General features: G+C 41.2%; 3 protein-coding genes across 3 annotated transcripts; 1 reads left to right on the top strand and 2 right to left on the bottom strand.

Moving 5' to 3' along the window:
- Window positions 1–723: 723 nt before the first annotated feature.
- Window positions 724–7,046, top strand: LOC311053930 (eukaryotic translation initiation factor 4E type 2-like). The gene is made up of 3 exons (XM_084069736.1): window positions 724–1,007; window positions 3,008–3,205; window positions 4,257–7,046. Exons 1-3 carry the CDS (start codon window positions 863–865, stop codon window positions 4,607–4,609), a joined length of 696 nt encoding a protein of 231 aa, XP_083925862.1. The 5' UTR covers window positions 724–862; the 3' UTR covers window positions 4,610–7,046.
- A 1,664-nt stretch (window positions 7,047–8,710) lies between these two features.
- On the bottom strand, window positions 8,711–10,216 carry LOC311054097 (E3 ubiquitin-protein ligase TRIM39-like; the record flags this gene model as incomplete). Its single annotated transcript, XM_084069977.1, has 1 exon — window positions 8,711–10,216. The coding sequence occupies one exon, from the start codon at window positions 10,214–10,216 to the stop codon at window positions 8,711–8,713; it is 1,506 nt and encodes a 501-aa protein (XP_083926103.1).
- Window positions 10,217–13,441: 3,225 nt separating this feature from the next.
- LOC311053924 (putative G-protein coupled receptor 173) lies at window positions 13,442–17,890 on the bottom strand. The gene is made up of 2 exons (XM_084069727.1): window positions 16,996–17,890; window positions 13,442–15,886 (listed from the first exon to the last, which is right to left on the bottom strand). Exon 2 carries the CDS (start codon window positions 15,739–15,741, stop codon window positions 14,536–14,538), a length of 1,206 nt encoding a protein of 401 aa, XP_083925853.1. The 5' UTR covers window positions 15,742–15,886; window positions 16,996–17,890; the 3' UTR covers window positions 13,442–14,535.
- Window positions 17,891–19,624: the final 1,734 nt, after the last annotated feature.

Here is a 19,624-nt window from a genome sequence, read left to right as displayed (position 1 = left end):
ATGTGACAATAGCAGATCTACAAGCTCAATGTAATGTGACACGTTAGAGCTTGTTGCTATTTTGATCGATCACTCTGATAATGTTGGTTGTATCAATTTTGATGATGAAAATATTTGTATTCATTAATCAATTAAACAATTGTACGACCTTGACTGATAATGTTGGTTATGGTTATATCAATTTAGTCCATTTGAAAAAAACACATTTTAATTGTTTGATTAAAAAAAAAGATATATAAATAGAATTATCAATACAAAAATAATTGATTGGTGCAAGCGCCCCTATATGATAATGATAATCTATTTGATTTGGGTATTATGAATGGTGAGAGATAGATACTTGCTGAATTGCAACCCTCGTCCTTTTTGACCGCTCTGATGACCCGTAGCACCCGGTACAGCAGCGATCACTCTGCGGCTGCGCATTATTGTTGCCATGTCCGCTTATTATAAGCGACTTTGGGCTTGTTTTTCTGTGAAGTTGCTTGTAAATGTTGGTGGTTGCTGTTTTTTGGGCTTGTTTGAGTTGTTTCTAAAGTGTAGTTGCTTATTTGGGCTTGTTTCCTAATGTTATTTAAACCAGTGGCTCTAAAACATTTTCATGTCAAGGTCCCCCAAAATGAATATGATGTGGCTCATCATAGTCGCTTCTTTTGGGCTTGTTTCAATCGCAAGTCCTGGCAACAGTACTGCGCACACGCACAGCCAGTTCAGGAAGACGGAAGTCCGAGCAGCAGCAGCAGAAGCAGCGTTTCAGTCAGTTTCAGTGTTTTATGTACCTTTAAACTGTGTGGTTGAAGAACTCTGTTAAAGAAAAGCCTTGCTAACGATAGGTTAATGATAATACCCGAGTGATAGTCTAATGAAACTGCTGCTGCTGGGAGAGGAAATGAACCAAAGTGAAGATATTATCCTCGAGGAGGAGGAGGAGGACACGAGTCCTCGAGTTGATGATGGCAGCAACAAGAAGAACAGCATCATCAGCAGACAGCAGTGTGTGTATCCTGGTATGTATTTACTTACTTTAGCCAAAGTATCAATACTGCAATGTAGAAATACTCTTGTTACAAGTAAAAGTCCCGAATTCAAAATGTACTCGAGTAAAAGTATCGACATCAAAATGTACTTAAAGGTACAAAAAGTAGAAAGTAGTCATTATGCAGAATGTTTTCAAATGAATAAAACATCTTTTGAAAATAGCCGATCTACAAGCTCATAGCATTGTGAGCTTGTAGATGATAGTAAAAAGTACCTCAAAATACTTAAAAACAGTACTTGAGTAAATGTACTTTGTTACTTTACACCACTGGTATGTATGTATGCTGACCACACGTCCCAGTGTCGCCCGGGTTGTCCTGGTTTAGACATTTGAGTGTTTTAGAATTATTTAAACTTTAAAACACTCAAATGCCAGACCATCGGTTTTCAAGATTGACCACCAAACTGTCCCAGTTTTCTCGACTAGTAAAGAGTGCTTAACTAAGTTAAGCACACAAAACAAGTATTATTTTTACTAGCTTAGATGTTTATCATGTTGGTTGAATATTTTATTGACAGTTTAAAAGTACATTTATGTCAAATAAAAAGTCAAATGAATATAATCACAAAAAAAAAAACATAGGCTTGTTTCCATTGTGGTCCATATAAACATTCAAACATCTCTGGACAAACAACAAAATATGCAGTTTAAACAATTGATTAGAGATGTTTTGAAGCTTATTGTGAAGTGAAGCTCACTGAAGGCAGGCTAGTTAGTTAGCTATTAGGTCAATTAGAATTTGGCTGAAGCCCATGATTTTGGGCAGATTTTAAATGGGGAATTTAAAGGTTACACTGTTGGGTAGAGCATTCCACTGTGTAGTGGCCGCATAGTAGAATGCATTTTTTACCCTTGAGTGACTTGAATTTAGGGGGGACAAGGTCAGGGAAACTACCTCTGGTGAAGATGCAGCCACTAAGTGCTAAAATAATTGTCTCCCATTCTAACGAAAACACCAGGTAAAAATAAAATGTCTGGGAAAAAAATAGCAAAAATAGCAGATCTACAACAAGCTCCCTGGATTTAAGTGATTAACCCACACATGGGCAACATACGGTCCGGGGGCCGGACCGCCAAGTCATAAAAAAAAAAAACTGCCCCCCACCCCCCCCCCCAAAAAATGTTAAAACATCTGCCAGGCTGCCATATGTTATGGGTTTTGAGACAAATTAATTTAACTCCAATTAATATTAATTCATATTTGCCATTTAAGTACATACCTGCATTCCTCCATCTGTATGTACTCAAATGTTTTATGTTTATAATGTAACAGTGAAACAGTCTGCCGTGAGTTCATCATATAATGAATGCGATGTGAATGCAATGTGTTTTATCAGTGACCTATGGAGAGGTGCATATCAGATAAGATGAGATATGGCATTGACGTGGATTGTTTCATGTGATCTTTTCATTGTAATCTCGTACAGAGTACACCAGAGTGATACAAAAAGAAAAAGAAAGATCAACATTTTGTTGATGAACATTGTTGTTGTGAAAGCATGGACCTTATTCTAATGTAGTCTGGCATGTCTACCAAATTCATGCAGTTTTAACATCATTCAGCACTATGTGTTTCAAGTTTCAATTCAATTGTACAATGTGTGGCCCTTCACTCATTTTATCAAAGTCAGTGTGGCCCTCTGGAAATAAATGCCGCCCACCCCTGGATTTACCCATTAAAACCGGGGAAAGCATCTGTCATTTTAGGTTTTCGCGTATATACAAGCTCACAGCGCGTCAAATTCGTCAATTTGTGCTGCGCTGCGAGCTCGTACATCTATTTTTTTTACATTTTTGATAAATCTTGAAAGTGTTTGACACATCTTGAATAATTTTTAATTAACAGCAAAGTTTAAGAACTACCGGTACTGATATAGAGGGCATTTGTAGAATCGGCCTCAGGTCGTTAAATGGCCCCGTTCTTTTTTTTTTTTTTTTACAACATGGTCATTCTCTCTCTATCTCCAGGAGAACATCTGCTCCAGTTCAGCTATAGCTTCTGGTTCAGCAGGAGAACCCCCAGCCGACCTGCCAGCACCCAGAGTTATGAGCAGAACATCAGGCAGATCGGAAGCGTGGCGTCTGTGGAGCAGTTCTGGAGGCTGTACAGTCACCTGGTGAGACCAGGAGACCTGCCGGGACACAGTGACTTCCACCTGTTCAAAGGTACAATGTACAAACTAGTCCATATCTAGACCAGTGGTTCTCCCAGTGGGGAGACATTATTATTTTTTTGGAGGGAGGGGGACCCCAGATGGCAGTGAAGTGACAATTAAGGACTTTTAATATTACCTAAAACAAATATAGAAAGAAAAGAAAAAAGACCATTACTGCATCAAAATTCATCAACAAACTATACTATAAAAACTGGTCAAACATTGGGCAAATTGTCAAATTATATATGAAAGAGGCAAAAATTGTGAAAATAGCCGATCTACAAGCTCGCAGCTTGTAGATCGGATATTTTCACAATGTTTATCTGTGGAACCGAGTCAAACTAAATGTAATGCCTCAACTCCTGCAATTCGAAGTCCTCGTCAGGTTTGGTCAAATATGATTATTTTGGGCGGTCGCGGCCTGAAAAGGTTGAGAACCACTGATCTAGTGAACGATATCAGTGAGTGTTATTGTTTAATATTTGATTAATGCAAAATTGGAAACAACATGAACTGAAAACTAGGCTTTTTTTTTATTTTTTTTATAATATAATATATCTATCTATCTTATCTATCTTACCTGTCTGTCTGTCTGAAACTGGGTTTACAAAACAAACTAAAACCACAGAGAAAATTACCTATTATTTTGGGTGTATTAGATCTATTTTCCAAATGTTAAGCTGTGAATAAATATTTAGAAATGCCATATTTCTTTTATTGCACATGCACACAATAATTCTGAACCCAGATTGCAAAAACTCCTTTTCTCAAATTAAAAACTAAGCTAAACTAGCCAAAGCCTCTTTAAAAATGAATTAAATCTAAACTGAAATTGAAAACAAAATTGAAGTCAAAACGACATAAAAACGAATCAAAATGTAAAAACTATAATACTTTCAACCAATTATAGGCTGATTTTTTTGGGGGGGAAAGTAGGCTAGCAGATCTATAAGCTACGACGTGTTGTGAACTTGTAGATCGGCTATTTTCGCTATTCGCTGTATACGACAAAGTATATAGGGCTTAGGTGGTTAACATTGTTTGAATTTGTGTCTTCAAAGAGGGTATCAAACCCATGTGGGAGGATGACGCTAATCGTAGCGGAGGTAAATGGATCATTCGTCTCCGTAAAGGCCTGGCCAGTCGTTTCTGGGAGAACATCGTCCTGGCCATGCTGGGAGAACAGTTTATGGTGGGAGAGGAGATCTGCGGAGTGGTGGTGTCCATACGCTTTCAGGAGGACATTCTGTCGATCTGGAACAAGACGGCCAGTGACCAGATGACCACGTCCAGAATCAGAGACACTTTGAGACGAGTCCTCAACCTCCCCCCGAACACCATCATGGAATACAAGACGCACAACGACAGTCTGAAGGATCATTCCAGCTTCCGGAACACAAAGATCACTCTTTGAGGAGAGAGAGAGACTGTGTGTTGTGTTGTGATTCCTGACTTGACAAGTTGTGATTTGGGGTAAAGGAAGAAACACGTTTTTCTACTGGGGATCATGTCACATTATGTACAGTATGGGGCATTTTGTAAAGTGGGCTTAATATTGCCAGTGATGCTTTTTGGGATCTGTTTGCATTTATTTGCTTTGAGACCCCATTCCACACGTCCTCTGAGGGTTAAATCCTCAGAATAATCAATAAATGTACATGTCAATTATTTTTGTCCCCCAAAAAACGTCCCTAAAGGAGCTATACAGTACCTTTTTTATTTGTCCTATCTTTGCCCTAATTTAGTAAAACTACCAGAGTTTTAATGGGTAAGCTTCAAAAACACATTAACCAAACAAAAAACATGATTTTGGGTGGTTGGGGAGGGGGGGGGGGGGGGGTGGGGGGGGGTCTTTAATTTGTGCATGGTGGAGTGTTTTTCTTCTGAGGTACTGACTGGCTAGCAGAGTTGAGCAGATGGGACTGAGAGATCATAACCGCTTTCAGTCTGGCGACATCTTTAAAGAAATGTTCCGAATTTTTCAAACATTTTTCGAAAATAGCCGACTGTGAGCTTATGGATCAACTATTTTCAAATGGCTAAAGTATATAAAATAGGGCAAAAATGGTTAAGGATTTCCCCTGCTGCCGCTATACCCTCCTTCAGGGCATGGTCACACATAACGCAACAGAAGCGCCAGTGTCCCGTTCACTTACATTCTATGGGAGAGAAGGAGTGGAGATCCCCGTTGCGGTTGCCGGTGCGTTGACGCGACACGTTCAAGGTGTGGAGTTCAACATTGGTGAACTTTGACCGGGCATCAACCAATAGGAAAGAAACGCTGTGGTTGACCCCATTTGACAGGTATTTGACTTATAGTTTTCTTTCAGTGAGCCAACCAAACGAACAAACTAAACACCGGCACTACCCACAATCCACATGACAACAAGCGTTTGCCGCCTCTGCATGCGTTGTGGCCCCTTCAGATTGTGTGACTGTGCCCTAAACCAGTGGTTCTCAGGTGTCCGCAACTAAACTTGTGATATTGGCAACTGTAAAGTATCCCCCCCCCCCGTCCCGTCCCGTCTGCCTTTTATTGATAGTATACGATTCGAACCTCATTGGAGCGTAAGTGCCCGGACCGGCCTATAAAGTCTCTTAAAGGTCTGTAAACTCTTGAGTGTACAAATGGAAACAAATGGACCCTTGTGGGTCCATTTATTTCCATTTGTACACTTTCAGAGACATGGGGGTCATACCAAACTTCCATGAAGTTCATCCTAGGGTCCATGAAATTAAGAAGTTTGAGAATCTTTTTAAGAAGTTTTAGGTGGATGATGAGCCAACTGGATGCAGTGTTTGGATGTGATTGTGTATGCAGTTTTAGTTTTTCTTTGAATGCTGTCCAGAATATTCCTAGCGGTGATGACCCCTATGGTAACCGGAACCAATGCCCATGAGAGCCCCCAGGCTGAGACGAAACGTTGACCCTGTGTGTGTTGTATTAATTGCTGTGCTACAATGTTTTCTTTCCTTCACTGAGTTGATTGCTGTTTATGCTGTGTGCTTTGTTTTTAAGGCTCGCAAAATGTATAAGGAAACATTTAGAAATGAGAGAGACGTAACCAGGTGGACCAATTACTAGTGCTCAGATGAACCAGGTGTTGGCACAGAGTTTAACCAAATGAACCCTAACGTCCTTATTCTACGTCATAATAGGCAACCATTCAGAGGAAAAAATAGCCGATCTACAAGCTCATAACACATCACGGTGCATTGTGAGCTTGTAGGTTGGGTAGGTTTTTGCTGAGATTTGGTGTGTAGAGGGACACAAGAAGGGGACCCCGGTCATAAAGTGTATGTAGGGTTTAAGTGGTTAAAAGGCCATGCTTCTCTGCTATGCCATCCTAGCGTACACGGTAAAATCCTCATTGTTAATTTTACTCTGAGATAACTGAGAGCGTACAAATGTAACCAAATGGACCTCTAAGGGTCCATTTGGTTACATTTGTATACACCAAGTTTGAAATGGATAAATTAACACAATTTACTGTGTATGTGATGGTTGTTTTTAAAGATTATCTGCTGGATCTAGGCCATTGTGTACGTAATGTCTAAGAAATGTAATTGCAGGTTGCAATGTATTTATTGAATAATGTGATATATTGGATGTTTAATTACGGAATAGTGAATTCATTGAAAGAGATGGTGGTTTACTGCCTTGGATCTGGTGTGATGAGCTCTCAAAAGACAGCAGTGGAAAATAAAATGAACCTTTTAATTGAATTAGTCTGTTTCCATGTCTCACCCTTGATTAAAAGAACCTGTCCAGTGTTAAGAGTGAACTTACCTCTACAAAAATGTGTCACTTACAGGTTTTACCCAATGATTAAAGTTTTTTGTTTACCATCCCCCAAGGCTGTCTCTGGTATTGTGAAACTTTCACCCAAAGATACATCTTAAAATACAGGAAATAACTCAACTGTGAAGAGGCCCAGTGAAGCCTCATCTCGCCTGAGGAACTAATCCCCAATTGAGAGAGGCAGCAACAGGATGTAATCACTCGCTATGGTGCTCCAAGCCATTGAATTACAGTACTACACACTAAACCTTATCCAGTCTGAGTTGATGTTAAAACTCTCCTTTGTCCCAATATGTGCATTCAAAATTTCTAATAAAATGTATGTAAATAAATTGCTGGGTTATCTTTATTTGATAGGTCTATGGATGTATCCATAATTTCACTCTAATTTCATTGTATCATAAAGCCCTATTTGGACGGGGTGCTGTACAACCAGCTAACTTTACAGTCAAATTCAAACTTTGCTTTCAGATAACATGAAAACAGATATGACTGTTGGTTACATAGGGATTAGTTCAAAAAACTGCAAACAAAATGTTAAGAATAGGTTTTTAATGTGGGACTTTCAGGAATACTCTGGTGACTGAAATTTAAAACCCTACAGGCTACTGTAAATACCTCTTACAATAGTGGATAAGAGAGTACTGCATTGTGTTCTTTTGGTTACAATTACAACTTGACCTTTGAAATGCTGCACTTACAAAATATATAAGGAAGAGTCCATGCAAAACTTCCAAAAGCTTTGCAGTATTTACCAATGCTAAGTTAAAGTTACATCAGTTCTCTCATATAGTCTCAGGTCTGAGCTTTATCCGACATGGCTGTTGGATAAGGCCCCTGTGTGAGATAAGCTGGTTTTATTTTTTTATACATTTCTTATGTCATTGTGTATTGTTGTGTTATGTAAACTGGCTTTATTTATACCATGACTGCCACATGCGTGGATTGTCACGTTTATGTTTGTTTGTGAGAGGATCATAATGGAAATAAGTCCTTCTGTTTTATCTGTGTTTTATCCTCGATTGTTTTTAACCTATATCTATTCATGTTCCTCTTCTTTGCAATTGCCCCCCAACATCAATTTGTCAATTTGTTCTACTTGGACCGAGACTGGCCTATTTCCTACTAGATAATGATCATTGGGTGCTACTGTCATACATCCACCCACTGTAGTTTTACCAAAGTACTAATCTCTCCCTAAAAAATATTTTTCTCCCGACTCATTCTGTCTCTTTTGTTAGATGGAAATAATGATCTTTTTAGTTCTATGTCCCTTTAAAGATTCAATGTTTTGCCAAAATCTCTCTCTGGGTCCTCCTAGGACGAGCCCTCCAGCGGCGTATCCAGTCATCTGGATAATTCATACATCTCGCCAGTACTCCGCCTCCACATCTGTCTTTAGTGCGTCCACCCTCGTGATCAATCCCAGTGTGTTGGGTCCCATAGCACAAGTTAGCTCCTGGTGTGTGTGGCAGTGACTGGCCTGCCTCATTCTCCTGGCTGCTATCTTCTCACATACACTTTACTGATGTTTAGTACTGCATGCAGCATTCTGGTGTTGCACCCATCCAGGGAATTCTGTAGCGCAGGTTTCAGCGTCCAGCAATGAACTGGAAAATGTACTTGACAAAAGAATACCCCCTACAACAACTTAACGGGACACAACAACATAATTATTATGATTATTTTATTGTTATTATTATTCATGTTTGATTACGTTAAAGGGTCAGTTACACTGACCTTCCTTGGTAACACCTTCAGAGGGTGAATATCAGGAGTGTTAATGAATGGAAAGAGTGTGTCAGTGAAAGTGTGTGTGTAGGTGTGTATGTGTGTGTTGGTATCAGGATCAGAGAAGGACAGCTTTCCTCTGTCCCAGTCCAGTTGGACTCGGATGCTCCAGGGTTTCTGCTTCACCGAGAGAACGGTGCATGTCTCTGGTGAGACTGCGGTGTATTCACCATCATGTAACCCTATTTTATAGAATTGACCCCCAATGTCTTTTCCCTTCCTCTGAAAGGACTCGGCTAACACACCTATACTCCAGCTTGTATTGTCTCCGACCTCAACATCCCAGCTGTGAGTCCCTGAGTTAAAGCCCTCAGAACCTAGAACACATTGCAAATGGTCAAATCTCTCTGGGTTGTCAGGAAGCTTCTGTCTCTCTCCATGTCTATGACCAGTGTGGGTCGGATCATCAGACAGGATGAGTTTTGGATGGGCGGTGTTGGGGTCCAGAATGACAGGAGTGTAGGAGACAATGTCCTTCATCTTGTACCAGACTCTGAAGGTGAGGTTGCCCAGGTGTTTGGCCTCGTCTATCAGTGCTCCTGAGACCAGCCGTGGGTCCTGTAGTGTGAGCCTGACTCTTTTCATAGTGGTCTTGTAGTTGAGCAGGAATGAGATGGGTTCTGCTCTCATCTCCTCCTCTGTGGCTCTGATTGTGCGCGAAAGGATTGATATCTCTGTCTCCAGACTCTCAATATTCTCCTTCATCAACCAACTCTTCTTCCTCTCTTCCTCCCTCAGTTCATTGATGCAAGCCCACTCTTCATCTTGTAGAAACAGGTGAAGCTTCTTGAACTGTTTCTTAATCTCCCTCTCTGTGTGCCAGGTCTGGACCATAATGTGTTCTGCTGTGTGGTCACAGATTGTTTTAACTTCATTAAAGACCTTCAGTTTCTCCTGTAAAGGCTTCAGTGACTTCTGGACTTTTTTCTTGTGTTCCAGTGAAATTTCATCGATGGGTTTGAATGTGTGGTTTGTGTGTTTTTCTGAATGAAGACACACAACGCACACTGGATGTTGATCTTCCAGACAGAAGAGTTTGAGTTTCTCATTATGGAGACTGCAGAGAACCGAAGGCCCTGTTGAAACCCTCGCATGTCTCTCTTGTATGGCCTCACACAGGTTCCTCAGAACCAGGTTACAGACTGGATGATCCAATGAATGTATTGTCTTACAAAGAGGACATTCCCTTATTCTCTTCGCTTGCCACCATTTCTGCAAACATGCTTTACAGAAGCTGTGGCTACATGACAGGACAACAGGATCTTTAAAGATGTCATGACACACAGGACAGGAAACATCCTTTTCTGAAAGAGAAAACGTGGAAGACGTTTTCTCTGTGAAGCCACAATCACTGACCTCAATTGAAGTTTGAGGTGAAGCCCCAATCTCTGAACTCAAGAAAGAATTAAGCCAGTTTGAGTACTCCATCTTGTTTTGGTTTCTCTAGAAATATACCGATTTGGAGTGGTGTACAAGATTTATAGATATCAGGAGACAGGAAGAGCTTTGAATGTTTCTGGACTACACCCTTTGTGATCAGAATATATTAACAATCTACCATGCCAATGACATCACTAGTAACAGTGTGGCTGCATGTGGCTCTCGGACTCCATGTGGCCAGTTTTTGACGGCCGTCGTCTATGACATATCTATGACGTATGACTGAGAATCCATATGTGGACAAGGTTTCAGCTTGATTCGACTGCCATTCACTTCCTCTTTTAGACGGCTTGGCTGGCTGGCTAGTTATGGTAGACAGTCAAAAGTCAAACAGTCAAACAGTTATAAGTTAATAGGGCTGTCAAAAAAAATCGATTCATGAATAAATCGCGATTCTTAATGCCACGATTTTAAAAATCGATTCAAAATATTAAAATCGATTTTTTTTTAATTTTTTTTTTTTTTTTATAAAATCGCAATAAATCGCAGAATCGAATATCAATTAATCGCAGAATCGCAATTTTAATCGAATCGGCACCCTAGAAAATCGCAATAAATCGCAGAATCGCAATTTTAATCGAATCGGCACCCTAGAAAATCGCAATAAATCGCAGAATCGAATCGAATATCAATTAATCGCAGAATCGCAATTTTAATCGAATCGGCACCCTAGGAATCGATTTTGAATCGAATCGTGAGGTAAGTGAATCGTGACACCCCTATAAGTTAACTGTATTGATGACGTCTGACGTCATCATATACCTTTCGATTACCAAGCTTCCACACCAACAGATCCTGTCATTGACATCTAGCCTCTTGGTCTGGAGATCTTAGTATCATTTGATTTTCAATTGGATTTGACATTTACAACAGCATTTTTGTGATTTTCGTCCCAGAACAAAAATGAACAAATTGCAATTTTTAAAAATCATAATCATTGTCATACACATTTGGTCATTGTTTGATTTGCGACTGATAAAGGAAAAAGGTAACAAGGTCTTAACATTTTCAATTCCAATTGAAAATCCAATTATACTTAGATCCCCAGACCCTCTTGCAGTGACAAGAGGGTCATGTTTCTTCAACAAACAAGTGACATTTGTTGCACTAAATATATTTCCCACACAGGAGACCTGGATTTTAATCCAGCTGGTTAAACATACAGTATTCACTCCGTTTCTAACAGAAAGCACTTCATGAGTGGTTCTCAACCTTTTTTTTTTCCTTGGACCACAACATTATTTCGAACAATCCTCAAACACCACCCCCACAAGTTATTTATTAATATTTACCATTAATGATCTTAAAACTGGATATTACCGGATTTAAGATCAGATTATACCGGATTATACTTAGTTGCATGCCGATGTCGACTTCCAAAAATCAAGCTCGCAACACGCCACAGTGTTGATCTGCCTGTGTAGATCTGCTGTTTTGGTGCGCAACACCATGCACAATGATGTATACCAAGCCATTAAAGCCTCACTATGTAACTTTATTTCAATGGAAAAAATGTAATTTTGTCCAATCTTTTTGGTAGAGTATGTTAATACAATATACGTTATACAATTGAGGTGGTTGTATTTTGTCTCCCTGCTCTTCAATTGAGACATTTAGATTTAGTCAAAGGTCATGTGACGTCTCACCTCAGACACAGGATCTGACAAAAAATTTGACCTGATGGTCAAGATTCAATTTATCACCTGAGCAAGCAGGCAGGCTCCATTAGCTCAATGGTAAAAATGTCAGCACTTGCGCAGGAAACAGGCTTCAAATCCAAGGTAGAAGAGCAAAGTTACATTGTGCTGCTTTAACAGTCAGCATTTCCTTTAAAGATTTTTTCCCCCCACACTCAGCCTATTAGCGTTTTCTTCAATTTGATAGACTTATGAAATATTTAACATATTGTTGATATATTTAACAACGGTACAATATCTTTTTTTAATATTTAAAAAAACGTTTTCCCATGATGCACCTCTTGTGGACCAGTTGTGATCTGTGGATCCCTGGTTGAGAACCACTGTGGTAGACCAACCACGACGACACTGCAAATGCATCAAAAGTAGAGTCTTTATTGATGAGTGGATAAAAGCACCACCTGGGTTGAACTGTACACATACAGGAAATCATCTTGCAAAGGAATGCCAGACGCAGAAATCATGGACCTCGTGTCACGTCACTTTTTCAGGAAATCGTTCCATATCAACATCTATACATGTTTTTAAATCCCCAAGTCTTGGATCTATGAAATACAGTGGAATGCATGCTAATACAGTATGCAGTGCAAGTGTCCACATTTAGAAAATTGCACAAATATGCATATATGCCTGACACACAGGTCAGACATGTTCGTTTACATAAATCTTAATTTGGAGGGCGGACTTATTGTTGTCTGAGCCTATTCCCCATACACCAAAAATCTCCCAAGCCAAAGTCCAGCTCAGATATTTATTTTGTATGCACAGTAAACCCAAACACACAGATAGTGGCATCTAAACTCATGGCAGCGTGCCCAATGACATTCATGTTTCCTTCATTATGCTGTACGAGCCACTTCCATTTGTTAAAAGTTGTTAACCACTTGAACCCTATATGTGTTCCATTTCTGGGGCAAACATTCAGCAGAAATAGCACATCTGCGAGCTCGCACGTTTTGAGCTTGTAGATCGGCTATTTTCGTCAAGGAGATTTGGTGTAGAGGGAAATACTAGCAGGCCTAGTACAGAGCCCTGGGGGACCCCGGGGGACTAATTATATAGGGTTTAAGTGGTTAATCTGAGGAAATCTTAACCATACTTTAGAAGTATTCCCTAGAACTTCATTGTGTTTATTAGTGTTTTCTTTTTTTATTATTATGATTATTATATCACATACAGTAGTACATCACCATTCAGGTCAGACTAAACTCCCTCGGCAGAGTTGCAGTTCTAATTATTTTGTAGTCTAACTCATTATCCATCTGTATTTCAAAGGAACGTGCATTGGCATCAAAATCAACACACATTATCATAATGTTGCAGCAATCTCTTCAAAAAATTAATTTCCATAAACTGCCTTCTCCGTATGTCATGATTTTAAGACAAGAAAATGAGGTTCGATTTGTACTGTCTAAATGTTACTTAAACCTGTTTTTATTATATCATATTCATAACCCCCTCCCTCCCGCCACACACACACACACACACACACACACACACACACACACACACACACACACACACACACACACAAAGTAAATGCTCTATAAAAACATGAGCAGGAATATATTATCCTGTACAGTCTGTACAATATGAAATCAAGTCATATTTCAAAATAGTGTCATCTGCTTAACATGTATTGTTTACAAATAAAGGAAAACAGGCAATATTTATGATACAAATAAACCTGACACACCCCAAATGAAGTCCCAAAAATCAAGCATGTTAGGGGGTTTGGGTTCACCACAGCTATTTAAATGTCTCCAAGAATATAGTGTCCATTTGATTTTCTTTTTTTTTTGTTGTTCAGGCTACTTTGAATCGCTTGAACAAGGCGTCCAGCATACTTAAAGCCTAGTTCAGACCAAAGATTCATGACAAGACAAAACCGTTGTAAGCCAGATTTATACTTTGTTGTAACAGCGCTGTCGCATGACCAAAATAGCTGACTGTCGATCGGCTATTTTCGCCATGAGACGCCGCCGTACTATGGAGCATAAGTTATAAGCATTAGAGCGTTGCGGAGAAAGATCGCAGCGGTCTGAATCTCCCCTAAGACTCTTTCAGTTCTTTCAAAGTTTGTAACACTCTGAACCACATTCTCCACCAATTGTCCAACATCTCAACCCTTTGTGGATCTGCTTTGTGTCATTCTCCGTTAAGAGCTGCAGGGGGCTGCAGGGGGCCGGCTGAAATAAGGCAACATTATTTTAAAATGGCATCATCATATTGAATTGGTGCGGTCGGTGATTGTTGTGATCTCGTCGTGATCCCGTTGTGATCTTTCATACATATTATTCATACAGTACATGGAAAAAAAAAAACCCCCTTAATGTCTTCTTAACATGTTACAAGGGTCCAACTTAAACCTTTTTGGACTCACCATAGACCAGAAAGGGTCACTCGTTTCATTAAAATATTAACATTCTGAATCAAATGGCACTGTGCCTGCATTTGTTGGCAACCTTTCATGACATGTTGTACAAAACAACAAAACAGACATTGAGACTTAATCAAGGTGCATTAAATTACCTCTACTCTCTAAATCTCCCTTCTAAGCATGAAACCCTTCGCTATCATTAAAAGCATCAATAATCATCCTGTATCTTCTCACATGATGCAGTAGGCCTCATCCTGGGGTAGGTGTTGTTTAGTCCTCCAGTACGTGGGCAGATGGGCTCTCAGCACTTTCCTCAGCTCCTCGTTGAGCAGGAGACAGAAGATGGGGTTGACTCCAGCCTGGGCGAAGCTCATCCACACTGTGATGGACAGGTACCTGTGAGGGATGTTGCAGCTCTTGACAAACACCCTCCAGAAGCAAGCCACTATGTATGGAGCCCAGAGCACCAGGAAGAGCAGGGTGATGGTGTAGAACATCCTGCCCAGCCTCCTCTCTGACCTCACCTCCTCCATGCCCAGCAGCCGCCGGTGTTGGTTGTGTAAATTTTGCCTGATGCCCAACAGAGTTGGTGGCATGGGACCACGGCCGAACCCTGCGATCCAGTTAGCCGCGGCCTGACCTGTGGCTCCGGGACCGTGGAAGGTCCAGTTCTGGCTGATAGCTGGCACGAGCTGCACAGGTTTCATCTTGCGGTGCCTGTATTCAAACAACAGTAGCTTGGCGTAGAAGCCGTGTGTGGCCAGCACCACCACGGCCAGCATGAGCATGAACCCCAGGGTGTCGTTGGTCTTCAGGTAGCGGTGTTCAAAAATGCACTGGTCCTCGTCACGGATAAACTTGTACGTCCCCACGTTGAAGACGGGCGGGAAAGCCATTGCGACGGCCAGAGTCCATACCATGCAAATGATGGCAGCACAGGTCCAGATGGTCATGCGCTTGGCGTAGAACCGGTGGTGGGCGATGGCCAGGTATCGGGTAACGGCCACACAGAACAACATGAAGGCAGCGTGAAAACAAAACAACACGGCCATGAAAGCCACCACCTTGCAGCTCAGTGCGCTGTACGTCCAGGCCGAGCTATTGTGGACGGACACCAGGACAAAGGGGAAACAGGCGGCGGAGCGGACCGCGTCGGCCAGGCACAGGTCCAGAAGGAAGAAGTAGGGGGCTTTGTGGAGCGCCCGATCTCGTAGGACGAGCAGGGAGACCAGGAGGTTGCCTGCCAGGCTGACACAGATGATCAAACCCAGGAAGGCCAGCTTAAAGTAGGCAGACAAGTCTGTGGCAGAGATTCCTCCATTATTGTTGTTACTGCTGCTGCTGCCAGTACTGCCACCTCTTGCCAGTCCACTCTGTGAGGCGAGCACAGCCAGCAGGCTACCAGGGCCATCGATGGCAAAGGTCTGGTTAGCCATCCTGCCACTTCCACCAGAGCTGCGTTTAGGGGACCTTTATCAGCACCTCGGATCCACCACGGCTCTCTCTTCTTACACGGAGGGGCTGTGAGGACCTATTCTACACGACAGACTCATCTTTTCTCTTTGTCCAGAATGTCACCACCTGTGAATGTAAACACACACAAAGGATGAAGGCTAATGCCCAATTTATGCTCCATCTTACAACTGTGTTGCACACCGAAAATAGCAGCTCTATAAGCTCACAATGTGTCGCATCCGCAACGCTTTGTGAGGTTATAGATCTAATGATTTTGTCGTACGAGTACGACAAAAGTATAAATGAGTCTTAATCGTCGCCATCACAAAACAAAAGGTGTCCTGATGTGCGTTCCCTGTAAAGAAACAAAAAAAGCATGGCTGTCAAAGTGGAGTGTTATGCGTTTCTCTACGGCTGGGCTCAGATCAGCAGCTCATGCCAGCTCCTTGGCTCTCTCAGTAATTACCTTGCCCGTTGCTAAGATACACCAGCTCACATACTTTGTGCAAGTGTGGGTGTTTGAGTGAATACATGGGGGCGTTCAGAGGGACGGAGCAGACAGAACACAACCAACGCTAGACACAGAGAGCTCCAATAAACACTGATGTAAATGAGCAAAACACCTGTCATGATTTCTCTGTGTGCTGCTCTGTGTGAATGAGTGAGAGTCAGATCAGTAATCTGTAGGGTTAACACGGCATAGGAATACATTAAATTCTGTCATGATTCAGTGCCAGGCAGGTGGCCGGTTTGGTTTAACTTTGCATATTAAGTGCCAGACACTTCAATCAGCAAGGGGTGGAAATTATTTTAGTGATTAACATTAGCATAGCCTGATTCCAATGTACTAGCAAGGAATCACCCAAGTCACCCTTGTTTAAAGAGAGATTTCACAAGAATGGCTTACATTTCAGTAATATGCAGTGAATACAAACTATTTACATTATAAAAATTACTATGATTCAAAATTCATGACATAAAATGAAGTCTATTGTCGGGGTGCTGCTAGGCCATGTAACACATTTTCATTTGATGAATGCCTTTTGTGTTTTGCCTGAGCAGCAGACCTTAATCACACTGACAAAAACAGCATTTCAAATGTTTTTTTTTTAATGTCTGGCCTGTATGACTGCTATAGGCCTGAGCCATGTAGCCTCAAGTGACAAACAAATGGAACAGGTGTCACAAGAAGCTGTACTCTGTGTGTACAGTATGATATCTGTGTGACAACCTACCTTTCATCTCTGGATGTATTCTTCTTATGTTGCCACGAATGATGCCAGTCGCTTTGTTTGACTGTTTGTTAGATTGAGATGAAAAACATCATGGATGGAGCCTCATGCTCGTTGCTGTGCTGTCAAACAACACCTGTTATGCAGAAATCCCTCGCAAGGAAATCAAATTGAGTTACAAATAACAAATATAATACATTTTACGGGCCATCAAATAATCAACAGCTGACCAAAAAAAGAAGAAAAAAATCCAGGATGGGGGATGCTAGGCTTGATCCACTGTTAAGATAGACGAACATTCACTCCCACCCATTTTACAGTTTCAGAGACCGAATGATGTGTTGAATTTGTCTCCATCCATGTAATAATATCACCCGAGAACATGGATTTTATGGTGCATTACGTCGAAGATGTATCTCCAAAAAGACTAGACAGACGATCAAAAAGGAAACCCATCTTCAATCTGTTCGTATATCCAAATGATGTCAGATTCTCAATGCTTATAATAATAACCCACCCACAAACGTTTTGGGGAGGAAAAAAAAACCCATCGCGCATCCCATCAATGAACACAGTCTTGGCATGTAGATCAGAGACAAATGGCCCGAGAACAATTAATCCACTGAGACAAAAGCCCCGATGCATTTCTTTTTTCCATGTTGGAGTCGATCTAGGTATTATAAATATTATTTACCCCGAACAGTAGGCTATAATGTGCAGTCTTTGTTTTGCTGTCCAGCGGAGGTAGACTCAATTGCCCATAATAAAAGCCACCGTCACCATGAACAAATACATTTCCAACACATCCAGTATTGGCACTGATCGCAATTCACATCGCACACGTCTCAAAACCACGACGAAACATGATTTGGTATATGGCTGGATTGAGCGAATTATTTCGGAATAATCCCAATTATGGCTGCTTGCGAGGAGGCAGTTCGCATTTTCACGGATTCCGTCGGTTCTGTTCGGGAACCGAGAGAGAGAGAGAGAGAGAGAGAGAGAGGGAGAGGGAGAAGGAGAGGGAAGGGGGGGGGGGGGGGTTCAGCCATAACATAAAAGTGATGCTTTGTTCTAAACCAGTGGTTTTCAACCCTTTTCATATCAAGGTCCATTATTTATTCGGCATTTGAGCCACGAACCAGGACCACCATTTGACGAGATTCCACCTAGAATATTTAGTTATCGTTGGACAAGATTGTGTCCACAATTCCATGCTGTATTGTATATGTTGGTACCAATAGGAGAGATGAACAGGCAGACGTTGATCAAAATAACAAGCCTTCTACATTCTCTAATTGTTGAGACTTCTTGTAAATAAGTAATGCAGATGTTTAACAATAATTTAACTCTTGAGAGCATAAAATGAAGCAAATGGACCCTTTTGGGTCCATTTGCTTTCATTTTACACTCTCAAAAGTTAAAGATCTAATAAGGGTACATTTGGTTTCATTTTACATTCTCAAGAGTTAAATATCCAATAAGGGTCCATTTGGTTACCAACTCTCCATCATTTAGCTGGGGACCACCTGGAACCCCCTCAAGGACCACTGGTGGTCCCTGGACCACTGGTTGAGAACCACTGTCTTACCCTCGCAACTGATAGACACCATCATACATGACACAAAGTTGATGCATTTACACTGTTTATGAGACAAACTTAGAATTATGAAATAGGCCTATAAAGGCTAGGCTATATATATTAGCCCTGATTATTGCAAAATGCACACCCAGAGTTCAGCACTTAAGTCTTGAATTGTTTCTAAGATGACTGCTCCTTGCTTTATGGAATGACTTGACTATAGCCTATAATTAACTTTGATTTCAGAGCTATGACATTGCAGACATTGAGGTCAAATCTCAAATGCAGCTTTTGTCATCCCAATATGCACTCTATTTCCAATTTGCCCCTGCAAATGTCTAATGCAGTATTCAGATGACTTGGATGAAATTGTCAACCCAACAGAACATTTATTTTCTGTTTATTAAAGAGCTGGAGAGACAGAAAGACCTATTGAAAAAAACAAGCTTTACTGAAAAAATCTGTGTCCTTCTTCCCCCACTGTTTAATGGATGGGCTAAAAGTGGGTCATTCATTAACTACTTAAACCGTACCTTTGGGGTCCCCTAGGGGTCTATACGCTAGTTGGTCCCCTCCTTTTCCCCCTCTTCACCAAAAATAGCCGATATACAGGGTTAGGGTTACGGTTACTGTACATGCAGCTCACAATGCTTGAGCTTGTACAGTAGAATCTACTGTACAAGCTCAAGCATTGTGAGCCAATCTACTGAGTAGATTGGCTATTTTCGCTGAATGTTCGCGTGTAATGACATGACCAGAAGTAGGCCATCCATACAGTAATGAGGACATGAGTACTACAGTATATAATCAGAAATAGCCTGTGCTATGTTATCAATGTGATATGTTATCAGTCAACTGGACGGCTTAAAGGGGCTTCCCTGGGAATTGTCAGCCCCTGAGCGCTGGTCTGTTTACAATGGCAGCTTTGCCCCCTGTAGCACGACACTATTGACTTCACTGCAATGTCTGACCTTTGGCAGCTGTCTGAGGCTCATGTTGCTCTGTGTATTTCCACTTTAATTTAAACCTGACATACGCTGCTGCCGTTGG

Source organism: Gymnoscopelus microlampas (assembly GCF_963454915.1).
Source record: "Gymnoscopelus microlampas genome assembly, chromosome: 10".
Classification (NCBI taxonomy): domain Eukaryota; kingdom Metazoa; phylum Chordata; class Actinopteri; order Myctophiformes; family Myctophidae; genus Gymnoscopelus; species Gymnoscopelus microlampas.
The sequence above is the reverse complement of the archived record's forward strand: the minus strand, read 5'-3'. Positions and strand labels throughout refer to the sequence as shown.

Excerpts from the sequence above, each read along its gene's own strand:
- LOC311053930 (XM_084069736.1), top strand. The coding sequence starts at position 863 with ATGAAACTGCTGCTGCTGGGAGAGGAAATGAACCAAAGTGAAGATATT. Across the intron at positions 1,008-3,007 it reads ACAGCAGTGTGTGTATCCTG|GAGAACATCTGCTCCAGTTC; the intron begins GTATGTATTTAC and ends CTCTATCTCCAG. Across the intron at positions 3,206-4,256 it reads TGACTTCCACCTGTTCAAAG|AGGGTATCAAACCCATGTGG; the intron begins GTACAATGTACA and ends GTGTCTTCAAAG.
- LOC311053924 (XM_084069727.1), bottom strand. The coding sequence starts at position 15,741 with ATGGCTAACCAGACCTTTGCCATCGATGGCCCTGGTAGCCTGCTGGCT.